Here is a 20,760-nt window from a genome sequence, read left to right on the forward strand (position 1 = left end):
GTGGATGGGACCTCGCTCATATGTCCCAATTCCAGATATTCCTTTAGGAATGCATTATACTGCGTTTTGAGCTCTGGATTCCGTTCGAGTTTTGCCTCTGTCTGGCGGAGGCGTATGACAGCGTCTTTTAATGACGGATGCAGCAGGATGGAGGGGTTCATATCAGGCTTAATCGGCAGTCTGACTATGTATCGGCCTGACTTTGGATCCCTCTTAGTAGTTCGGATGAACTGCCTCTCACAGTTTGCTTCCTCTACGGTGAGGATTCGCTCTTGTGGTAACTCTTCCTGTTCCCATAATTTTCGGATGTCAGCATCTAGCTGTTCGATGCTAACCATACTGATGGAAGGCTCTGATGCTCGTATTACTTGCGTACTCCATCGCTTGACAGGCCCGGACAGGATCCAACCGATTTTGGTTTTTGAGCCAAAACTTTGGTATTCTTTATCCGGATTACGCCCTTTTCCAATAGATCGCCATAGACGTCAGCACCCAGGAGGACGTCGATCTTCCCCGGAATGTTATACGATGAATCAGCTAAGTCCTTCTGTTTCAATTCAGTTATCTTGCATGGTGTCTTGGACTGGGGAATCTTGTCCGTTATATGGTTTACTATGACAAGAGATAAATTGAAACACCTTGTCGACCATTTCTCTTTGCATTGAGCAGATATCGCTCCCTTGCTGCTCGTTGAATGACTCCCGATGCCGCTGATTGTCAGATTTGTCGCTTGACGTGGTAGCCGTAAGAGTTGCGCCGCAGCTTCACTGATGAACGAACGCTGGGACCCTTGATCGACCAATGCACGCAAAAGAATGAACGTTCCTTGATTGTCCTTTACCCGAATCCTTGCTGTAGCGAATAGAACAGCCGTAATGTCGACGCCACTGTTGATAGCATTCAGCGATGAGACTTGTTGTTTTGGATTCGGCAAAGCTGAAGATGCAGCTCTATTCGACGATGCCTGGTGTAACATTGGGTTATGCCTTTTTCCACACAGTTTGCACCCTTTACGTGATGGGCAGTTCCTGACTGTATGAGCCTCGTGCAAGCAATTGTAGCACAGCCGCAAAGATGCTACCAACTCTCGTCGTCTGGTTATGTCTGATTTCAGAAATGTGTCGCATTGCGAAATTCGATGATCGCCCTGGCATACTCGGCAGACGGCTCCCGTTGCTTGTGCTGAGTGTGCCCCTACTTTCACCGTCTTGCGTCCGGTAAGCTGTACTGCTTCCAGTATTGTGAACCGTTGATGCAAGAAGTTCGTGAATTGATTCAAAGTTGGTATCTCGTTTGAAGAACCAATAAATTTCTGCCATTCCGAATTGCTTTCATTGTCCAATTTTTGTTGCAGGATGTACACCATGATTAGGTCGACTAAATCTGCTCCCAATGATTCAGTATTGGCACGGAATTGTTCGGTCGTGTCCAATATTCGCTTGATACCTATCGCACTAGCCGGAGTGCTAGTCGGTAAACTCCATATGCCTTTCATGTAGGCATTCCCGATGGCCCTCTTATTGTTGTATCGCTCCTTCAGTAACTTCCATGCTGGCGCGTAATTAGTCTCCGTTAAAGTGAGGTGGCGTATCAATTGTTCTGCCTCACCGTTGACCGACGCACGAAGATACTGAAGCTTTTGTACACCACTTAAATTTTTGTTGTCGTGCACCACGACCTTGAATAAGTCATGGAATGCTGCCCACTGAGTGTAGTCGCCGCTGTAGCTGGGTGTTTTAATCCTTTCCAGCCTGACTACGTTTTCGCCTGCATCTGGGGCCTCTTGAACTGCTGGTAACCGGCAATGTTTTGACGGAATACCACTGAACATTCGCCCCAGGCATCCTCGACCTCCTCGTACTCTTTCATGTACTGCGCAAGTAGTACTGCATCCTGAGCCCTCACGGTCTTCACCCTTCCGTGCAAGGCTTCGCAGTTCGCCCATGCTCGCTTTAGCGTCTCCTCTTGGTGTTGAAAATATTGTAAGTTGTATCGCGTCCTCGAATCCTTCTTGAAATTCCGAATCAACCGAAGAACTTCTTTCAGATTGTGATTGTTTGCTGTGGACGCTGAATCTCCTTGTTCTGCTTGTCCCGGAGCCATTGTAGTATGCGAATGACTGAGTGTGTAGGATGTCTGAAAATATTGGCTCGACCAGAAATCCGGCTCGACGGACCATGTAAAAATGGGGCAGATATCAATCCTTAAATTCATATATCATATATCTATATCTAGTCAACAATCCTTAAATTGTTGATGGCTGCCGGGATAGGTGCAATAATCCTCAAATTATTGTACGCTGGAGGAAGCAAGAAGAAACTACTGGTTTCACTTTTCTTTGGCTTGTCGCCTCGTTTATTATTATCACTTCGTTTTTATAAAAGAAATCTTATAACTAAGCAATTTACAATTTACACATTTTTGTTTACATGACCATTTAGCAATTTACAATTGACATATTTCTGTTTACATGACCTATTGATTCGTTTCTGGCACAAGCGCATGTTCAGCATTTTCCTTTGAACTGCTATTATGTTGACGTAATTACTAATGACTTGTGCGAAAGTAGACCAATGTGTCGATGCACTTATCAATTTTAGCTGAACTGCTATTATGTTATTTTGTATGATTCGAACACAGAGTCTGAAGCGTATGAGGTTGACTATTATCAATACAGGGCTACAGTGGTTTAAAAGCTAGAGGGCAATGGAATTTTTAACTTGTGAAGCGGAGTTGACACGCGCTCGTCGCTCCTCACATCTTCTTGTTTTTCTTCGGCCCTTGTGCCGTTCACAAGAGGGACCGGCTCGTCGTGGTCGGTTTGTCATTTTATTTTATCAATAGCCTGATCTGGATGCAATTTCGAGGCTTGTAAATGGCTATCCAGCGTATCAAGCCACTGTTGTTTCGGCCGGCCTTTTGGTCGCTCACCATTGACTTCGATGTTCATAGCAATCTTGGTAAGTGATTTCTCGTTAACGCGAATTATGTGATCATAATATCGAAGACGCCTTCCTCGGATCACGGATGTCCTCATTTTGGATATGAAAGTCCTGGGGGCTTAACGTGAATACCTGCCGTGTAGGCATAATCCCACGATCCTCTTCGGACACGGATCGATTTGGAGACTACAATCAGAGCCTCGCTATGACTGGCACAGCGGTACTGGTTTATACTGAGTGCAGGTTCAGCATTCATACCAGTGGATGCAAGGCCTATTTAACACCTCTGCCGCAACTAAGGGGTACGGCACCCGATTTATACAGTGCAACTCCACGCTTGGGCTCCAAGGAACTCTGCCCGCGATGTAGGCATAACCACAACCACCATGAAACTCCCACAAGGGGGCCAACCGTAAAAAAACCGGGCCGACAACACATCCTCCAAGAATTCTCCTGGAGCATATGCTCTCATGATAACAGATAACACCCGGTGAGGCTTCGTGGCCAAAGTCACTTGAGATGAGTCCTTGTAGGCTCGGGTCTGATCGCCCTCCTCGAGTACATGGGGACGGTATTCCCCAACGGGTTAACTGGAATTATCATTTTGGATATAATCAAAACGTTTCACGCCACCAGTCCAATGCAACATCTTCGTCTTTATTACCGCAAAACGTCGTTCATTGTCTTTTATAGTCGGGCAACACTCAGAACTATAGAGAGCGGCAGACGGACGACATTGCGGTAAATTTTGGATTTGAGACGTTCGCTGATACATCGATCACAAAGAACACCAGTTGTGGAATGCCGTTTCATCCAAGTCGCATTAATGCGTGAAACAATTTCATTACCCAGTTCTCCATTGGTTGATAGCATTGATCCGAGATATTTAATTCGCTCAGTTCTGGGCAGGTTACTGCAGTTGGCAACGCTGAGCAATTTAAATATCTCGAGTCAATGCTATCAGCCAATGGAGAACTGAGGTATGTACACCACAAAGGGAAACACAAAACCTTTTATACTTGAAGCGTCAAGTTTCCAGTTTCCCGACTTGTTAATTTTTTTGCCGTCAGGTTTCATCATGAAAAATTGCAGTTGCGAAAGTGGATGTAAAACATTTCGCTTCGGGTTTTTATACTCAGTTTTCATCTCAACGAGTACATAAATTTCCTCCTGTTATGTACATAATAATAATAATAATCGTTGGCACAACAATCCATATTGGATCAGGGCCTTGAAGTGTGTTAGAGCACTTCATTCAAGACCGTAACGGTACACTACAGAACACTGTAGGAGGCAATGTGGTCAGCATTACGCTCGCCCGAGATTATTACCCTGATTTGACTCAGGTACTCATTCACCGCTGAGTCGACTGGTATCCGACGTCAAATCACGTTACAAATCCCACTGTCGCCAGCGAGATTTGAACCGCGACCTTCCGTACGACAGCCTTGTGCTCTAACCACTCAGCTATCCGGACACTGTTATGTACATGATTCTTTAAATAAGCTATTCTGTATAAAGTAACAATCTTAGTGTCATTCCAAGTGAAATCATATGATGAAAATGGGTTTAGAAAATTTATAAGAATTCATCCCTTACAACGCCAGTAAAGATACATACAACAATAATACCCACAGGTCGATGAAAATACACTTTGTAATCGTTTGTTATTATTCATAAATACGGACGAATTTGTCAGTATAAATTTTTGAAAAAATTTATTTACTGGGTATCCTCCAAATGAATCAAAGTACTCCGCAGGCCCTTTTTTCGGAATGATGAAAGCCATTCAATGAGTTCCACTTCTGTAAGAAGCATCTGTATTAGCTATACACATAATAATAATAATCGTTGGCCCAACAATGCAACTGAATCAGGGGCTGGGGTTTCCATGAACTTTTCCTATAAACTCCACCACATTGTTGTGTACAAGCAATTTGTATCTCTTACTATATCCTTGGTTTGAATCAGATGACTTTCCACTTTCAATTATGCCCATCTCATTCTCATCGAGATACTATTAAGCAGACACCAAATAGGTTTCGGGGGCATTTAGCAGATTTTCGATATAAGCTCTGCATTGGAAATTGTGTTCAGTTTACAATATTGGCTTACCATTTAACTGTATTATATATTGTCTGAACAGCAAATTCAGAACATTATTGACAACATCAATTGGTGGAGGAGCTTTATCGTACAATTCCTCTTTCCCATCTTTTGCTCTAATAAGTTGTACTTTTAGTCGAAGATATATGCATTTACATTTACATTTACATTTTTCTAGGTTAGCTTCCGGCCAGTAGTTTTAGCCTGCCTCTTTAGAATGGTCTTAATCACCTTACCTCCTACTTCTCGTAGTATGTTATTGCCTTACCAGGTTTTACTGCTTGTTGTTTAAAGCACAATTTGGATTTATAATTGTAGACTACTGGATAATATTTGGATAGCTCAGTGGTTAGAACAATAGGCTGTCGTGTGGAACATCTCTGTTCAAATCTCACTGGTGGCAGCGGGATTTGTATCGTAGCTTGACGTCGGATACCACGCGACTCAACTGTGAAGGAGTACCAGCATCAGATCAGGGCGATATCCATGGTCCTCCGACAGAGAACAGAAATCCAGTATTGTACCATTACGGTCTTAAATGAAATGTTCTATGCATTTCAAGGCCCTGATTCAATTGAATTATCGTTCCAACGATTATTATTATTGATTATAATGATATCTGTATCAACACACTTAACTAGAGCATTAGCGAAGGATACTCATTTGCATAAAGTTTTCATTTTGATCATCGCTGTATGAGTTTTACTGGTTTTTCCAAAGAAAATTGGGGGTTGAATGCATTCTAGCAATTGGAGCTCCTTAATTATATCGTAGATATTTTTTTATGTGCGCAGACTTTCTAAAGATTAGATGGTCGATGATAATATCCATTATCCGATCCATTTGTTTTGATTCTATACAATTTGTCAATATATAAGTAGTATTTCCCCGAACCAAACTTATGATCGGAAAGGTGGTGAACTGAATCTGAATGAGCTGACTCTATAACTAAATGGGAGAAAGCTACAGAAGAAGAAATATTATTATTTTCAGTTGATGATGAGTGTGCGATCGCTCGCTAAACGCTGTACCGCTTCATAACGGGGCCTTTGTTGGATATCTCCATATTAATTATTTTAACAGTGCGCCACGTTCTAGACTTCCACTGGGCCTTCTGAACTTTAGGGGGTTCGCAGTATATTTTCGGAATATAATAATATACTATTATAACTGAGCAGATATCACAATGAAGGGTATTTTGGGGCTTAGATATCATGTGGATGGATCATTTTTTAAGGTTTTGTTTGCAAAACAAAACCTTACTAAAATCAGTTCAATGTCTGTCTTTCTGTCTGTCACAAGCACTTTTCTCAGAAACGGCTATACCGATTGACACGAAATTTGGAGAGAAGGTGGGAACTGTGGACGCCCAGACATGCAGTGAGTGGTATCCTTCTAAGTTGAATTTAGGGGGGGGGGGGCATACATGTAAAAGGGGGGTGTAAAATTTTTTTTCACCGAATGTAGTCATGTGGGATATCAAATGAAAGGTCTCGATTAGTACTTTTCGAAGCCGGTCTTAGTTTTTTGATCAAAATCATACCATTAGTAACAAAGTTACAGAAGCTCAAAGTAGTCTTTCCGTGTAAGTTTACAACCCGAAGTATTAATTCTGACATGCTAAATGCATATACATAACGGGCTATGTACAAATGGGATAGTTCTACACTCACATATACTTAAAGAAAAAGCAAAAAAAACCTTTCATACCTGAAACGGGCAGCTTCTGGTTTCCTGACTTGTTTTTTCATATATTCAAGTTGAGTAGTTCCTGAGAACGAGTTCTTGAAGTAATTAACCTTCTCGAACTCTCGCATTCCGCGCCTTTGTAACCAATGTCAAAATTAATATCTGCCTGAAAAAAGGTTTAGCGAGGCCTTTCATTTGATTGATATTCCACATTGCTTTATTCGGCGAAAATAATTTCGGCGCCTCTTTAACGTCTATGTAGACTTAAGTTCAACGTGGAACAATGTCATTCACCGTATGTGTGTGGGCTCACAGTTCCCAACTTCCGACAAAATTTTGTGTGAATATGTGTAACCGTTTTTACGAAAAGTGCGTATGATAAACAGACTGTGAAGCGATTTTAATAAGGTTGCATTGTACACAAAACCTTAATGAACGGGCTCAGATACCTCACATCTTCATATGAAGGCAGACGTATTTGCATATCAGCTGTCATAAATCAAAGATGTTTTGAAAAATCTTTCGGAAACCTGCGTGCCATATGCATTTGATCTTGCTAATTCCTACAATTTCTATATTTTATTTCGTAAAAATGGTGACACGTCAAAGAAAACAAAAAAATCCAACAATTTTTAAATGTTTAATTTTCATAAACAAATTTGAAAAGGGTGATAATAGGGATGATGTATAAAGAATATATATATCCATCTTGCATTCAGTAATACAATTGGGGGGTCTAGTTCCAAAAGTCATATGCTGCAACATCGTCCTTCACCAAATGCGAAAAAGTGATTCCCAAAAAACCTACGTATCAAATTAATCAGAAAATGTTTTTAACTAGCTTGGATATTCCAAAACGCTGTTGGTGAAAATTATTTTCGGCACCCCCAATGGATTATGAGAGCTTTGAGGCTAAGACTTCTGTTTTCTCCAAAAATCGCTCACATTGTGATCGCATTTGGAAACTTAATGGTACTAACAAGTAGAAAATGTATTTTAACTAAAAACATATATATAATATACATTCTCCATTTTCACTTTTGGGGTATATGATAATATATGTGATCATTATCAGATATCATCATGAAACAAGTCGGAATACCGGAAGCTAGTGCTTCGGGTATAAAGGTTTTGTGTTCATCTTATGTGAGAAACTTTCTACGCACATTTTTCCATTCGTATGTTACTAAAAACCCCAAATATTCCTTCATATTATTTTAAACTACAAGGAATGCATACACATTACAGACGTAGATATTATGCTTACCCTAAACAAACAAACATTGCCTATTACCGAATACTGTATTATATATGCGTGTAGATAAATCATACACATATTTCCGATTTACTCTGTGCATAAAAGTATACATATTTTTATATAAAGTACGTATATTGAATGCCGCTTGTTCAATGTACTCATATATCTATCTGAATTAAGCACTACCCCAAAGCTTCATTTACATATACATATAAATACGTATATATGTCGGTCTGGAGTAATTGATATACTAGAAGACTAAACCGAAATGTTTCCTTGCGACCTCGCATTTACGTGAGCCCACTTTGTTGTGGTATTAACGAATTGATATGTTATGATGACGTCATACACGCTTTGGAGTGCACGAAATTCACACAAAATGTAAAAGTTTCACCTTCTGTAACTTTATTTTCAAAATTGCCGAGGTTATGCCTTCTATTATCCCTTATGCAAATGTGAAATTTTGTAGTTATAGCCTGATTAGGTTTCCGGCTAAATTTCTGAGATATGTTAACTAACTATTATTAACTTTATTTGTACAAATATCGGAACGGGAAGTATTTTGAGGCCTAGATTTCATTTAGATACGCCACTGTAATTTTTTGGTTGGGTAGGTTCTGAAAACGAGATCTGTGACACTTTTTGAGGGTCATATTTTTAGCCCTCACTTCCTTACGTTTCACCGCAGATCAAATATAGGACCAGTTTCGAAAAGTACTAAGTGAGCCCTTTCATTTGATATCACACGTGGCCACATTCTGTGAAAGAAAAATGTGCACGCTCCTTTCACATGTAAGGGGTGTCCCATACATACTACTATATGTAAAGGGAACACACACATGCTCTCACCAGTTTTCGTGAGAATCAAGGTAGTGGGTAATATTTTCTATTGAGTTTAAGGCAGAGGTACCTGATACACGCGGAAGGGGGGCGTAATTTTTTTTTTCACCGAGTATGGTCATGTAGAGTATTAAATGAGAGAGCCTGATTAGCACTTTCGGAAACAGATCTTATTTCTGATACTGGGTGAAACATAGTAGAGTGAGGACTTAAAATATATTCCATATGTATCCAACCGAAAAATTGGGAAAATTCATAATGGTGTACCTACACGAAATGAGTCCTCAAAACACATATCATTTTGATATCTGCTCAAATGAAAGTAAGAATGACATACTGCCATATTTGAGAAATTTACCCGAAAACCCAACTTAAGTTCTACTGCTAGGTTAAACCATTATAGATAAAAATATAATACGCAATTTCCGAAAGTTTGGAGGAAATTAAACCACTAATAACAAAGTTATAGAAGGTTAACATTTTGTATTTTAGGTGAATTTATCACGCTTTAAGAATTTATAGAAAAATCCATCTTCTTTAATATCTAAAATGAAAATTCATGTATGTATACAAAACTTTATTTAGAGAGCTTTAAATTATTAATGTTAGGTGGGTACAGCCTACCCTTTATAAATGTATGTAAATCTACATAGAGGATTTTATTTCACAATAAAAGGGTTACCACTTCATTGTGTTAATTTGCTGCTAAATTTATTTACACTATTTACAACATAGTGTCATCACAATGATGACGAGTGTTGGTATGAAATTTTCGTTTCCAGATGTGCGTTTTATTTATGACAACCAATTCAGGAAGGAATTGCGAAGAATCGTAATCATATGAATAAGATATTTTTAGGAACTAATCTGAAAGTAATAATTTTCGCCGCGTCTTTCCATAAATAAGTGAATCCAACACATATGTATGTAGGTATTTTCTTGCTGTTATAATACTTTTGACTAGTAGTGATACGATGCTCCTGTTCAAACTGCTCTAGGGCAGAAACATTATAAGTTTTTATTGTCGCCTGTGTTGAAAACTAGGAAAGGACAACCATATAAGCGTATGTGTTATTTCACAGCAATAACAATAATTGAAGTCAAATTTCATAACCGCACATAATTTCGAAACAAAAAGCACCAAAATTCACCTTCAAAAATGTCTAATATATAAATAGCCAAAAAATAAATTTCATATTAAAAAAATTTCGTTCAAATTTTCCTATATTGCCTTTAAGTTAATAACGAAGCCAGTGCTGTTATCTCCATTAAATGTAAAATCAATCTGTTGTACATATAGAATCTTATACCAGCACTTTAACAATCATACATTAACTTTTCCGCTTGCGTAGAATCCTCGCATTCAAATGATGCCAACATCAAGTCTGAAAAGAAAAGAAAAATTATGAGTAATGGCCGTTGACTATGTTTCCTGCGAAGAAAATAGGGAAATTGAATTAGAGATGTCGCTATTAAAATCTTTATTCCCGCATAAGCAATATTTCGAAATCATCTTGTTTCCTTTCTTAGTGCAGGTGTCTGGAAACAATTATCGTTGTAAATATAACTTGTATATCCTATACTTGCTTAACTCGATCATTATTATATCGATTCCTGCTCATCAAAACTTACGGAAAGTCAGAGTGGTCTGTTTTCTGGATCCTATGTATGGTACCATATAATGTCAGTATCAAGTCAAAATGAATAGTCGCATTTACTTAACTCATCTATACTACTACCTTTGTAGGGAAACCGGAAGCTCGGCGCTTCAGGTATGAAAGGTTTTGTTTGTTTCTCCTGTTGGTATATTTAAGTGCAGAGCTATCCCATTTATTCGTAGGCCGTTATGAATATGCATTTAGCACGACAGACTTCTCACTTTAGTGTGATATTAATATTTACTTCCAATAAATTTACATGGTAAAGCCAACTTTGAGCTACTGTAACTTTGCTAGTAATAGTATGATTTTGACCAAACTTGGGGATAACATATTTTAATCTATATTATTGCAAATTTTTGTAACTCTAGGATAAACTTAAGGAGGGGCGGGGCTTACTCAATTTCGCGAAAAATATAGTAATATACTATTTTAACTTAATTTGAGCAGCTATAGATATGAAGATTATTTTGAGGCCTGGACAGAGGCAGCTTCATGATTTTTTTCAGATTTTCCGGTTAGGTAGTTTCTGAGAATGGGTCCGTTAAGAAATCATCACTTTCGACCCCCCGCTTTGTAACAAATGTCAAAACTAAGACGGGTATCGAAGAGTACTAACCGAGACCTTTTACTTGACACTCAACGTGTCTATATTCGGTGAGAAAAAAATGTTACGCCCCCCTTTTGCATGTATGAGGATCCCCCCTCAATCTCAAAGTAGAAAGATGTCCCTCACTGCATGTCTGGGCACTCACAGTTCCCACCTTCTCAACAAATTTCGTGCCAATAGGTATAGCCGTTTATGCGAAAAGTGCGTGTGAGAGACAGACAAACAGACAGACGGACAGACATTGAACCAATTTTAATAAGGTTTTGTTTTACACAAAACCTTAAAAATTGTAGTGGTGAGAACCCAAGTATTTCCATATAAACAATCTACGAAACCTTTCATACATGAAGCGCCGAACTTCCGGTTTTCGCTCCCTTAAAGGCTCCGTGAATTGTGTAGTAATCAATCTCCATATTTGTTCCAGGTACGCTTTTGGACACTATCTTTACCATTATTATTGTATCTTTTGTTTTTTCAGAACAAGCATTATGTGATGGAATCATATCGATTAAAAAACGTGCATGCCTCCCTAGCGTTTGGGATTTTTGATTATTATACTTAAGATTAGCCCAAGCGGTACTATAGGCTATGATATGGAGAATAAGTTAATTAACATATGCCATGCTAATAAGCATGATGTAATAATTTCCTGGCAGCAAGGTTTAGGTAATTTTTAAGGTTCCGTGTGAAAAAAAACGATCCAATGTCTGTTTGTCTGTTCTCCTGTCATCTGTCCGTCTGTTCGTTTGTCCGTCTGTCCGTCTTTTTTTTTTTTGTTTTTTTGAGGAGGTGGAAATCTTCAAAAGACTCTGGCCTGGGCACACCAGAGTGTGGGATTTTTACCCACTAAAACAACCCCCGAATCTCCCTGCCCGTCGAACCACCTTCAAGTATTACATCACGAGGCGGAGTTAGCTTACTTTAGGTAGGTCCCCTTTCGTCTACCCGCGGGGTTTGTGACCGCGTCTTCCTCACTTCTTCTGCTTTTCGCAGTTTATCTTGGATTACAGCGATCATGGAATTGATCACATCCTAGTTTTCCTGACAGGCTACCATTCTATGGACAAAATTTTCCGGTGATAGCACTTCACCTAGAGTTTTCTGTAGGTTCGTCCTTTCTTCCACGAACTAGAGGAAATGTGGGCCGGGTCCTCTGGGACCCCGCAGTTTGGATAGTTAGGCAGGTTTTTCACCTGCGATAAGGGAAAGATGGAATTGGTGTTATAAATGTTCATCATTTCGGTTGCCATGATGTCAATCGGCATCATTCCCGAGATGACGAACGCTGCATTGTCTGAGACGGTCCTGAAGGCAGAACACACCTTTAAGGATGTTCTTCTGTAAACCGTACTCAGTTTATGTGTATTGCCTAAAACCTGCAGTGCTTTTCCCCAAACTGGGACTGCAAGTATGCCGCGGGCCTCCTACGTTCGGCATCATCCTTGCCAGAGCCATACTCATGGTGGATGCTCTTTTACAAGTATGCTCTATGTGCTGCTTAAAATTAAGTCCTCCGTCTATCATCAATCCCAAGTATTTGATGGCCGGCTTGGTAGTGATGATACGATTCCCGATTCTAATGCAGACGTAATTTCGTTTGCGGCGCTTAATGATGAGGACCGCTTCCGTCTTTTCCTCCGCGAGTGCCAGTCCAGCACTCCCCAACCAAGCCTTAACAACCCTGATTGAGTACAACTCGGCATCCTCGAGATGCTTTGCGACCACAACCAGTGCTATATCATCGGCGTAACCCACCACATCATTATACATGACGTTTCACAGTAGTGGGCCCAATACAGAGCCATGTGGGACACCCGCAGAGACAACGAACTCTTTGGGTCCATCATCGGTATCATACCACAATGTTCGCTCATGCAAATAGCTGTCTATAATAGCGACGAGGTAGGTGGGAACACCAATCGTCGCCAGAGACTTTCGTATAAGGTTCCAATTGGCCGAGTTGAATGCATTCCTTACATCCAGGGTGACCACCACACAATATTTGTTGGTACAACCCCTTCCGTGAATTGCATTTTCGGCCAAGCCAGTAACCATTTTGATCTGGCTTTACGGAACCCATACTGCCTATCTGAAAGGCCCCCTTGACTATGACGACTGGAAGTAATCTATTATAAATGACATATGGGTCTACAGGAGGACGTTTCCCCTGGAGGTTTGCCAGCCTCAGGCAACAGCACCAGCTTCTGCCGCTTCCATGGTGCAGGAAACATACTTTCGGGCATGCACGTTTCGAATAGCTCCGCGAACATATCCGGTCTACAATTGACGGCAAGTTTGAGGGCCTTATTCGGTATGCCGTCAAGACCCGGGACTTTACAGTTGCCTATTCGACTGCAGATCTCTAGCAGCTCGTCCCTGGTGACTGGTGGAATCGGCGTCAAATTCGGGGGCGCTGGAAGGTTTCAGTACACCCCTCTTGCTGAGGAAATAACCTCTGGATTATTTTCAACAAGAATATAGGGCACGTGATCTGCGGAGACGATCGGCCTCGAAATCGTCCTGTCACGATTGTCCGCTTCCGAACTGAGCTCCTTAAAACATTCCCTCTTACTCCGCTGGATGGCGAGCTTGAGGTTCTTGCGAGCTTCTCTATAGGCATGCTCCTTTTGGCCCTGATCGACCCTACCTATTGCTCTCTGACCCGTTCATTTGGCTCTGTGACAAATCGAAAGGCCGGCAAGTTCACTATTCCACCAATAATTGGGTCTTCTAGTGAGGAATGAGCATCTTCTAGGTATCAACGCGTCACAAGCTGTAGAGATGCTCTGTGTGAGAGCTCTATCCATGGAGGTGCCTGCTTGGCTAGGCAAGTCTAGCCACACATCTACGAATGTCTGCTCATCCATCGCTTTGGCTGACCATCCTGGTGTGCTTCTGGATTTCGGCTTCCGGGTTGCGGGTTTCTTGCCTTGTGACTCCGTCCTTAGTTCAAAGGTGTACGCAAAGTCCTCGCTAACTTGCCAGGACATGTCACGTGCCAGCGCAGGGCTGACAAAAGTCAGATCTACAATTGAACCAGTTCCCCCTTTCCGATAAGTGTTTATATTGCCTTCGTTGGCCAGAACCACATCCAACTGGGCGAATGCTTCTAATAAGCACCGCCCCCTTGCGTTAGTCTCTTTGCTGCCCTATTCGATAGTCCACGCATTGAAGTCACCAGCTATCACCTTTGGACTCCGTCCCCTTGCGTCGTGAACAAGATCGTCCAGCAGGTCTTCAAACTCAGGCAGTGTGAGACTCGGTGGAGCGCAACAGCTATATACGAATATACCGCTTATTTTTGCCCACACGAAGCCTCTAGCCGCCTGACCCATGCCACATTGTATGGCTTGACGAACGCACGCCCATATTGCCGCTCCACCAGTTGAATCTGTGACCCATATACCACCGTCAAAATTTCTGTGCGGTTCACTAGTGATAGCAATCTCCATGGCGGATTCGTAAGTGGTCTGCACAAGCAAATCTTGTGCGACCCTGCAATGATTAAAGTTTATTTGTACTAACCTCATTTTTTCACTGCAGTTAACGCCTTCTTAAATTCTGGGCATTTACCACTTCCGGCAATATGCCGGTTATACCTTCCCTCCTTTTCTTCGCACAAGATGCATTTCTGGTCTCTTTTGCACTCCTTGGCACTATGTCCTTTTTCCCCACATCTTCGACATCGATCGGACCGATCGATGGCGCTAGTGCATGCCTTCGCAAAGTGTCCAAACATTAGGCATTTGAAGTACTTTTTTAAAGAAATCGGTTCCCTTAGTCGGCAAACAACCCATCCAATTCGAACCTTCCCCACGGCCAACAACTTCTGCACTGACTCCACTGGCAGTCGCATTGTGGCCGTTTGAGTACTGCCATAAGTTTTTCTTAGGCTCACGATAGATTCTTCCCTGAATTCCTCCAACCTGAATTGTTCCTTGAAGGCAGTGCAGATCTCTTCTCTGGATGTTACCTCATAGACCTCATGTTTTTGGGAACGAACCGCGACATTCTCCCCAAGTGAGTTTATAACTTGGTTACGAAAGCCGTCTGTTTTTCCCACGCTGGATTTTCTCAGCTCAAACATGAGATCCCCCTTCTGGGTCCTCCGGATTTTACTGACACTTCCGCCTAGGTCTTTTAGGTTGGGGTCAGATTTCACCTTCTTCAGTATCTCCGCATATGTTAGATGTCCTCTGCTGCACCTTTGGTTTCTTACTTCTTTTTTTATTCATGACCTTTATCTAACCATCGTTCTTATTTTCTTTCGGTTTCGGTTCACTTACTAACTTTCCTACTTTGGGTACTTTGGGCCCTTCTGAACTTTTAGTTCCGTTCGTTGAACTGGTCGAGACTCCTTTTTCCTTTTTGGGGCCTGTTGACTCCCCAAAGCTTCCCCTTCCTTGTCTCGCGCTCTTTCACTTGAGCCAAGATCGACGATTTTGTCCTTGGGTCGCCTGTGACACTGTTGGGGCTGGGATGTCCGGCTTTTCCTTAGGCTTTCTTATTTCTTCCTGTGACCTATTGTAAAGCACCCTGATGGCTCTCACTATCTTCTTAATGGCTTGGTGCACGTTGTGCTTGTCCTTGATGAATTCGGACAACTCAACTATTTTAGTCCCGAGCTGCATAAAAGGTAGTTCTTCTAGGTCAGGGCTCTTTTCTCGGTGAGTCCTGGCCAGATTACTCCTTTTGCTGACTCCTTCACCTTTTTCAGCTGCTGAGCTTCCATGAGCTTTCTCTTTTGCAGCTTTGAAATTGGAGGAGATCGTAAAATTGATGAGCTTCTCCTGAATGGATCAATTTGCCGCTGCTGGAGTACCTCTTGATCAAATCCGCTGGGTGTTGAAATCGCCTTTTTTGGCCAGCTATCTCCTTTTAGCCCATCATTCTTTGCCTTTGCAATTGGTGTTCTTGGTAGAGTTGTGCTTCGTTTGAACACCCCTTCTCCAAATCTGAAACACTTGTAGTATTGGATGCAATGGTGTCCAAGTTGTCCACCACCGAGGCACTGCGATCGAGGGATATCGACGGCCGGGAACCCGCTTGCTCACTCCCGAAAGCCGCCGGTACTGAGGTTTCGAGCCCTTGCACCGTAACTTTACTCCTTCGCAATTCGTCCATGTTGGTTTTATTTTCTGGGTGTACTTCCCATAGCCATTTTGGTCCACGCACCAGAGATGAGCAAACACTAGCCCATGCACAGTCAGAAAAGAAAAGTGCATGGACACATATTTACACATCAATAGGTATGCCCCAATCCGCCAGCTGGGGTCGCGCCTGATGGGAGATCTGGCCACTCCTCACAGGTCCGTCTATCCGTCTGTCCATCTGTTTGTCCGTCTGCCCGTCTGTGCGTCTATTTTAAAGTTTTTGTGTGAAACAAAACCTTATTAGGATCGAGACGGTGTCTGTCTGTCCGTCTGTCTGTCTGTCTGGCTGTCTGTCACACCCGATTTATTCGGAAACGGCTAGATCGATTGTCACGAAAGTTGGTGAGAGTATGTAATCTGGTGTTCCCTTTACATGCAGTAAGTGGCGCCATCTTGTGTTAAGTTTAAGGGGGGCTCCCCATACATATGAATGGAGGGTGCAAATTTTTTTTTCACAGAATGTAGCCATGTAGAGTATCAAATGAAAGGACTCAATTAGTATTTTTTGAAACTGATTCAATATTGGATATTGGGTGAAACGTAGGGGAGTGAGGGCTCAAAATATGGCCCCCAAAAAGTGTAACAGGTCTCGTTCTCAGAACCTATCCAACCGAAAAATCTGAAAAAAATCACAGTGATGCATCTCTACGAAATCTAGGCCTCAAAATATATCCGGTTCCGATATCTGTACAAATAAAAATAATAATAGTATATTTCCACATTTTAAAAATTTACCCGGCATCCCCCTTATATTCATCCCAGAAGTACAAAATTTAGCATGCATATAATGAAGAACATAGTGCACAGTTTGGTCAAGTTTGAAGAAAATCTAATTATTACTAACAAAGTTATAGGAGGTAAAACTTTACCATTTTTTGTAAATTTCGTGCACTCTACCACCCGCATGACGTCATCATCACATATCATTTCGTCAATACCACAACGAAATGAGTTGTTATGGATAGGGTCGGAAAGAATTATTTTATTTTAGTTTTTTAATCATTTGTATGTGAATATCAATTACTCCAACCAGACATGTGTATTAGTGGTCAAAGGGATTGCAAAGAGTCTGTCGACGTATTCTGAAGTGTTTAAAGTTTTCAAGGTTTTAGACGAATTTTTTAACTTTATAAATTTTATAACTAGTATTGGTTTTGCTAATATACCTAATTAGTTTTGTGCTCAAATAGTAAAGTTGTCTGAAAGTGGCAGAAAGCGAACAAGGGGGAATGAATCCCCGGATGAAAATCTTCGAAGTAAACTGAGAGTTCTGCGAAGACCACCACCATTACCATCTGAAATGGCGGGCGCATCCAACCGGTTTAGCATTTTACAAGTAGATGAAAATGAAATGGCAGTCGATAGCGATACAGTTAATGTGGTCACCGCCACTCAAAAGAAGGTAAAAATTCCACCTATTGTCTTTCCGAAACTACAGAAAGCTGAAATTGACGAGGCGATGGAAAAACTCAATGTTACTGTATACTATGTCAAGTATTCAGGCATCGGACGGAAACTTTTCACTGACACTATCGAAGACTTTGACCGAGTTAGTAACCACTTCAAAGTAAATAAGACTGAATTCTTTACTTATCGTCGACCAGATAAAAGGCCAATCAAAATTTTATTATCGGGCCTGCACAGCATGGATAATAACAAACTGGCTGAGCTGCTTAAAACCGAACATGGCATTACCTGTCTAGATGTAAAAAAGTTCGAACCATCGAAATCCCGCTACACCGAGCAAACGTTTTACATTTTATATTTTGAAAAAGGTACGATCAAGCTAGCGGATCTCCGTCGAATAAAAATCAATTCAGCGTACAATTATCACTTGGAGTTATTATAGTAATGCACGAAGAGGCCCCACTCAATGTCACAACTGCCAGCTGTAAGGCCACGGTAGCTCTAACTGTAATCTGCCTACTAAATGGCAAATTTGCAGCATTTCGCACAAAACAACAGATTGCCAGTATGCAAAACTCCAACCTGATCTAATTAGATCATTTCTAAAGTGTGCTAACTGTAATCTTCAGCATTTAGCAAGTGATCCTACTTGCCCAAAGCGTCAAGAGTATTTAAATGCTGTCAGGGGAGCCGCATCAAGACGAAATCATTCAAATTACCGTCAGCCGACCAAAACTGCAGCGCCGACATTCTTGAGAGTTCAGCCGAACGCAGCAGACGTCCTTGGACAGCAGCAGAGGTAAAAGTTTTTTGAGAATTTGTAAATCACAAGATTTTTTCTTTTTTCAGATTTTTTCTTTTTTCAGCAGTGAGTATCTTTTAGGTACCCTTTAGTGATAAGCGTGGATAGTGTTAAGTTTTTAGTGGGTAGAAGTTTTAGTTTTTTTGAAAAATTTTCAGCAGAAAGACCATGGAGACGAGGGCCCAGAAAGCCCCAGAGGTCCGATTAATATCGGACCAATCGCAAGAGAAACTAATCGCCAGTCTGCAACGCAGTCTGGACGAAATCAATAAACAGCTAGCCGCGGCGAAAATAGAGATAGAGGAGCAGCGGAAGCAGAACGAGGGTCTGACAGCCCTCATTAAAAGCTTGCAGGAGTCAATAGACCTGCAAAATAGGGAAAAAAAAGAAAACGGCAAGCGTTTACGCATCGAGAGTCCACAAGTGTCGGACTCGGAAAGCAACTCGTCATCGGAAGAGGAAATGTCCACCGACAACACGGACAACACCGCCACCGAGGAGGAGGAAGATATAGACTTTCCACCTCTGCCGCCACCGAAACCAGTGCCAACTCTTCCGCCCACCTTTTTTAAAACCGTAGTGAAGTCGCCGGAAAAGGCAAAGCCTTCAGGACAAGAAAGTCCTAAGGCTAAAGAAGCCGAAAAGGGCACGGTACCCGTGATCCTAAGGCAGCCATCAAAATGGCCAGCCATTGAGAAGGAATTGCGGAAAAAGAAAATTAATATCCTTCACGCGAGGAGGATTCACTTGGGAGTGAGAATAACTCCAGAACAGCCGAGCGACCATCGGAAGATTACTAAATTCTTTAGGGAAAGTGGAATTCAATTCCACACATATCTTCTCCCAGAAGAGAAGAACATAAATATTATAATCCGGGGGCTCGAGGGTATAGCGCCCGAAGATGTAAAGGAAGACCTTGAGGATCAGGGCTTCCATCCCATAGAGTGCTTCTTCATAAAAATGAAGAACGGGCCCTCCAGACTACTGAAGGTGTTAATGCCGAAAAACGAAACCGGCATTTACAATGTAAAATCGATCTGCCACCTGATCGTGAAAATCGAGTCCCAAAAGCCGAGGACTTCCCAATCGCAGTGCCATAACTGTCAGCAGTTTGGACACTCTGCGAATAACTGTTTCGCTGACGCACGTTGCGTTAAATGCGAGGGATCGCACCACTTTTCCAAATGCGAGAGGAAGCAGGAGCAGAAGGCAACCTGCACCAACTGCAAAGGAGATCATCCAGCCAGCTATGGCGGATGTCCCAAAAACCCTAAAAACATTAAAAAAACCTTCGCCCAGATGGCGAAATCGAATTCTTCTCCACAGGTATCACAACCAATCAATAAGCCGGCAGGAAAAACTCCAACAGCACCGAAAACTCCCTCTTCCTCAGCGAACCCGAAGCCTGTGCAAATGGATCAAGTGCTGAGCAGCATGCAAGCACAGATACAAAACATGATGGAGTCAATGATGACTAAAATGATCCAAAACCTCTTTAGCTCTCAGATCCCTTTAGGCAACCCAACTAAGATCCACCATGGTAAGCATTAAGCTTAACATTATCACATGGAACGCAAATTCCGTAAAAGGAAAAATGGGAGAATTGAAAGAATTCCTTTACGAGGCAGAAGTAGATATACTACTCATACAGGAAACGTTCCTCAAACCAACAGACCCACTTAAAGTACCCAACTACAACATATATAGAAACGACCGACTTACTGGCCGTGGAGGAGGAACCGCAGTCCTCATTAAGAGAAGCATCGAGCATCACCGCCTGGAAACACCACTCATCACTGGAATGGAAGCGACAGTCATCGAGGCAAGGACAGGACCAGCTGATATAAAAATCATATCAGCCTACCGTCCTCCATCAGCAGATAATTTTTCAGAGGACCTTCAACTGCTACTCAACGGGGACAGACCGACTTTTCTCGCCGGGGATCTGAATGCGCGTCATCGAGACTGGGGAGCAACCCGAAACAACAAAGCGGGGAGAGAACTGCTCGCTTTCCTAAACGGAAACGAAGCAACTATTCACGCACCAGAGGAACCAACACATTATGGACGCAGCACAACCGGCACCATAATCGATGTGGCTATTACAAAGAATTACAGCAACCACATCACAATCAACGTGTTGGACGACCTCTCGTCGGACCACAAACCGGTGTTATTTTCAATATACAACTTATATATTGAAAATCCACCGAGAATGATAAAAACCACCAACTGGGACACCTACCGCCATATTCTAAGACAATACACCACAACCTCAAAACTTGAAACTTCGGA

At 41.8% G+C, this 20,760-nt stretch overlaps 2 protein-coding genes across 4 annotated transcripts in view; both read right to left on the reverse strand.

Annotated features, from left to right (window-relative positions):
- Positions 1–364: 364 nt before the first annotated feature.
- LOC119661446 lies at positions 365–2,179 on the reverse strand. The gene has a single exon (XM_038070793.1). It carries the CDS (start codon positions 2,177–2,179, stop codon positions 365–367), a length of 1,815 nt encoding a protein of 604 aa, XP_037926721.1.
- A 7,220-nt stretch (positions 2,180–9,399) lies between these two features.
- Positions 9,400–20,760, reverse strand: part of LOC119647214 (ras-GEF domain-containing family member 1B) — a 1,018,095-nt gene continuing 1,006,734 nt past the window's right edge. For all 3 annotated transcript variants that reach the window (XM_038048042.1, XM_038048043.1, XM_038048040.1), the window contains one exon: positions 9,400–10,220. In XM_038048042.1, coding sequence (XP_037903970.1) covers positions 10,153–10,220 — 68 coding nt within the window. In that variant the 3' untranslated portion in view covers positions 9,400–10,152. The remainder of the gene's footprint in view (positions 10,221–20,760) is intronic.

Source organism: Hermetia illucens, chromosome 1 (assembly GCF_905115235.1).
Source record: "Hermetia illucens chromosome 1, iHerIll2.2.curated.20191125, whole genome shotgun sequence".
NCBI classification, from domain to species: Eukaryota; Metazoa; Arthropoda; class Insecta; order Diptera; family Stratiomyidae; genus Hermetia; species Hermetia illucens.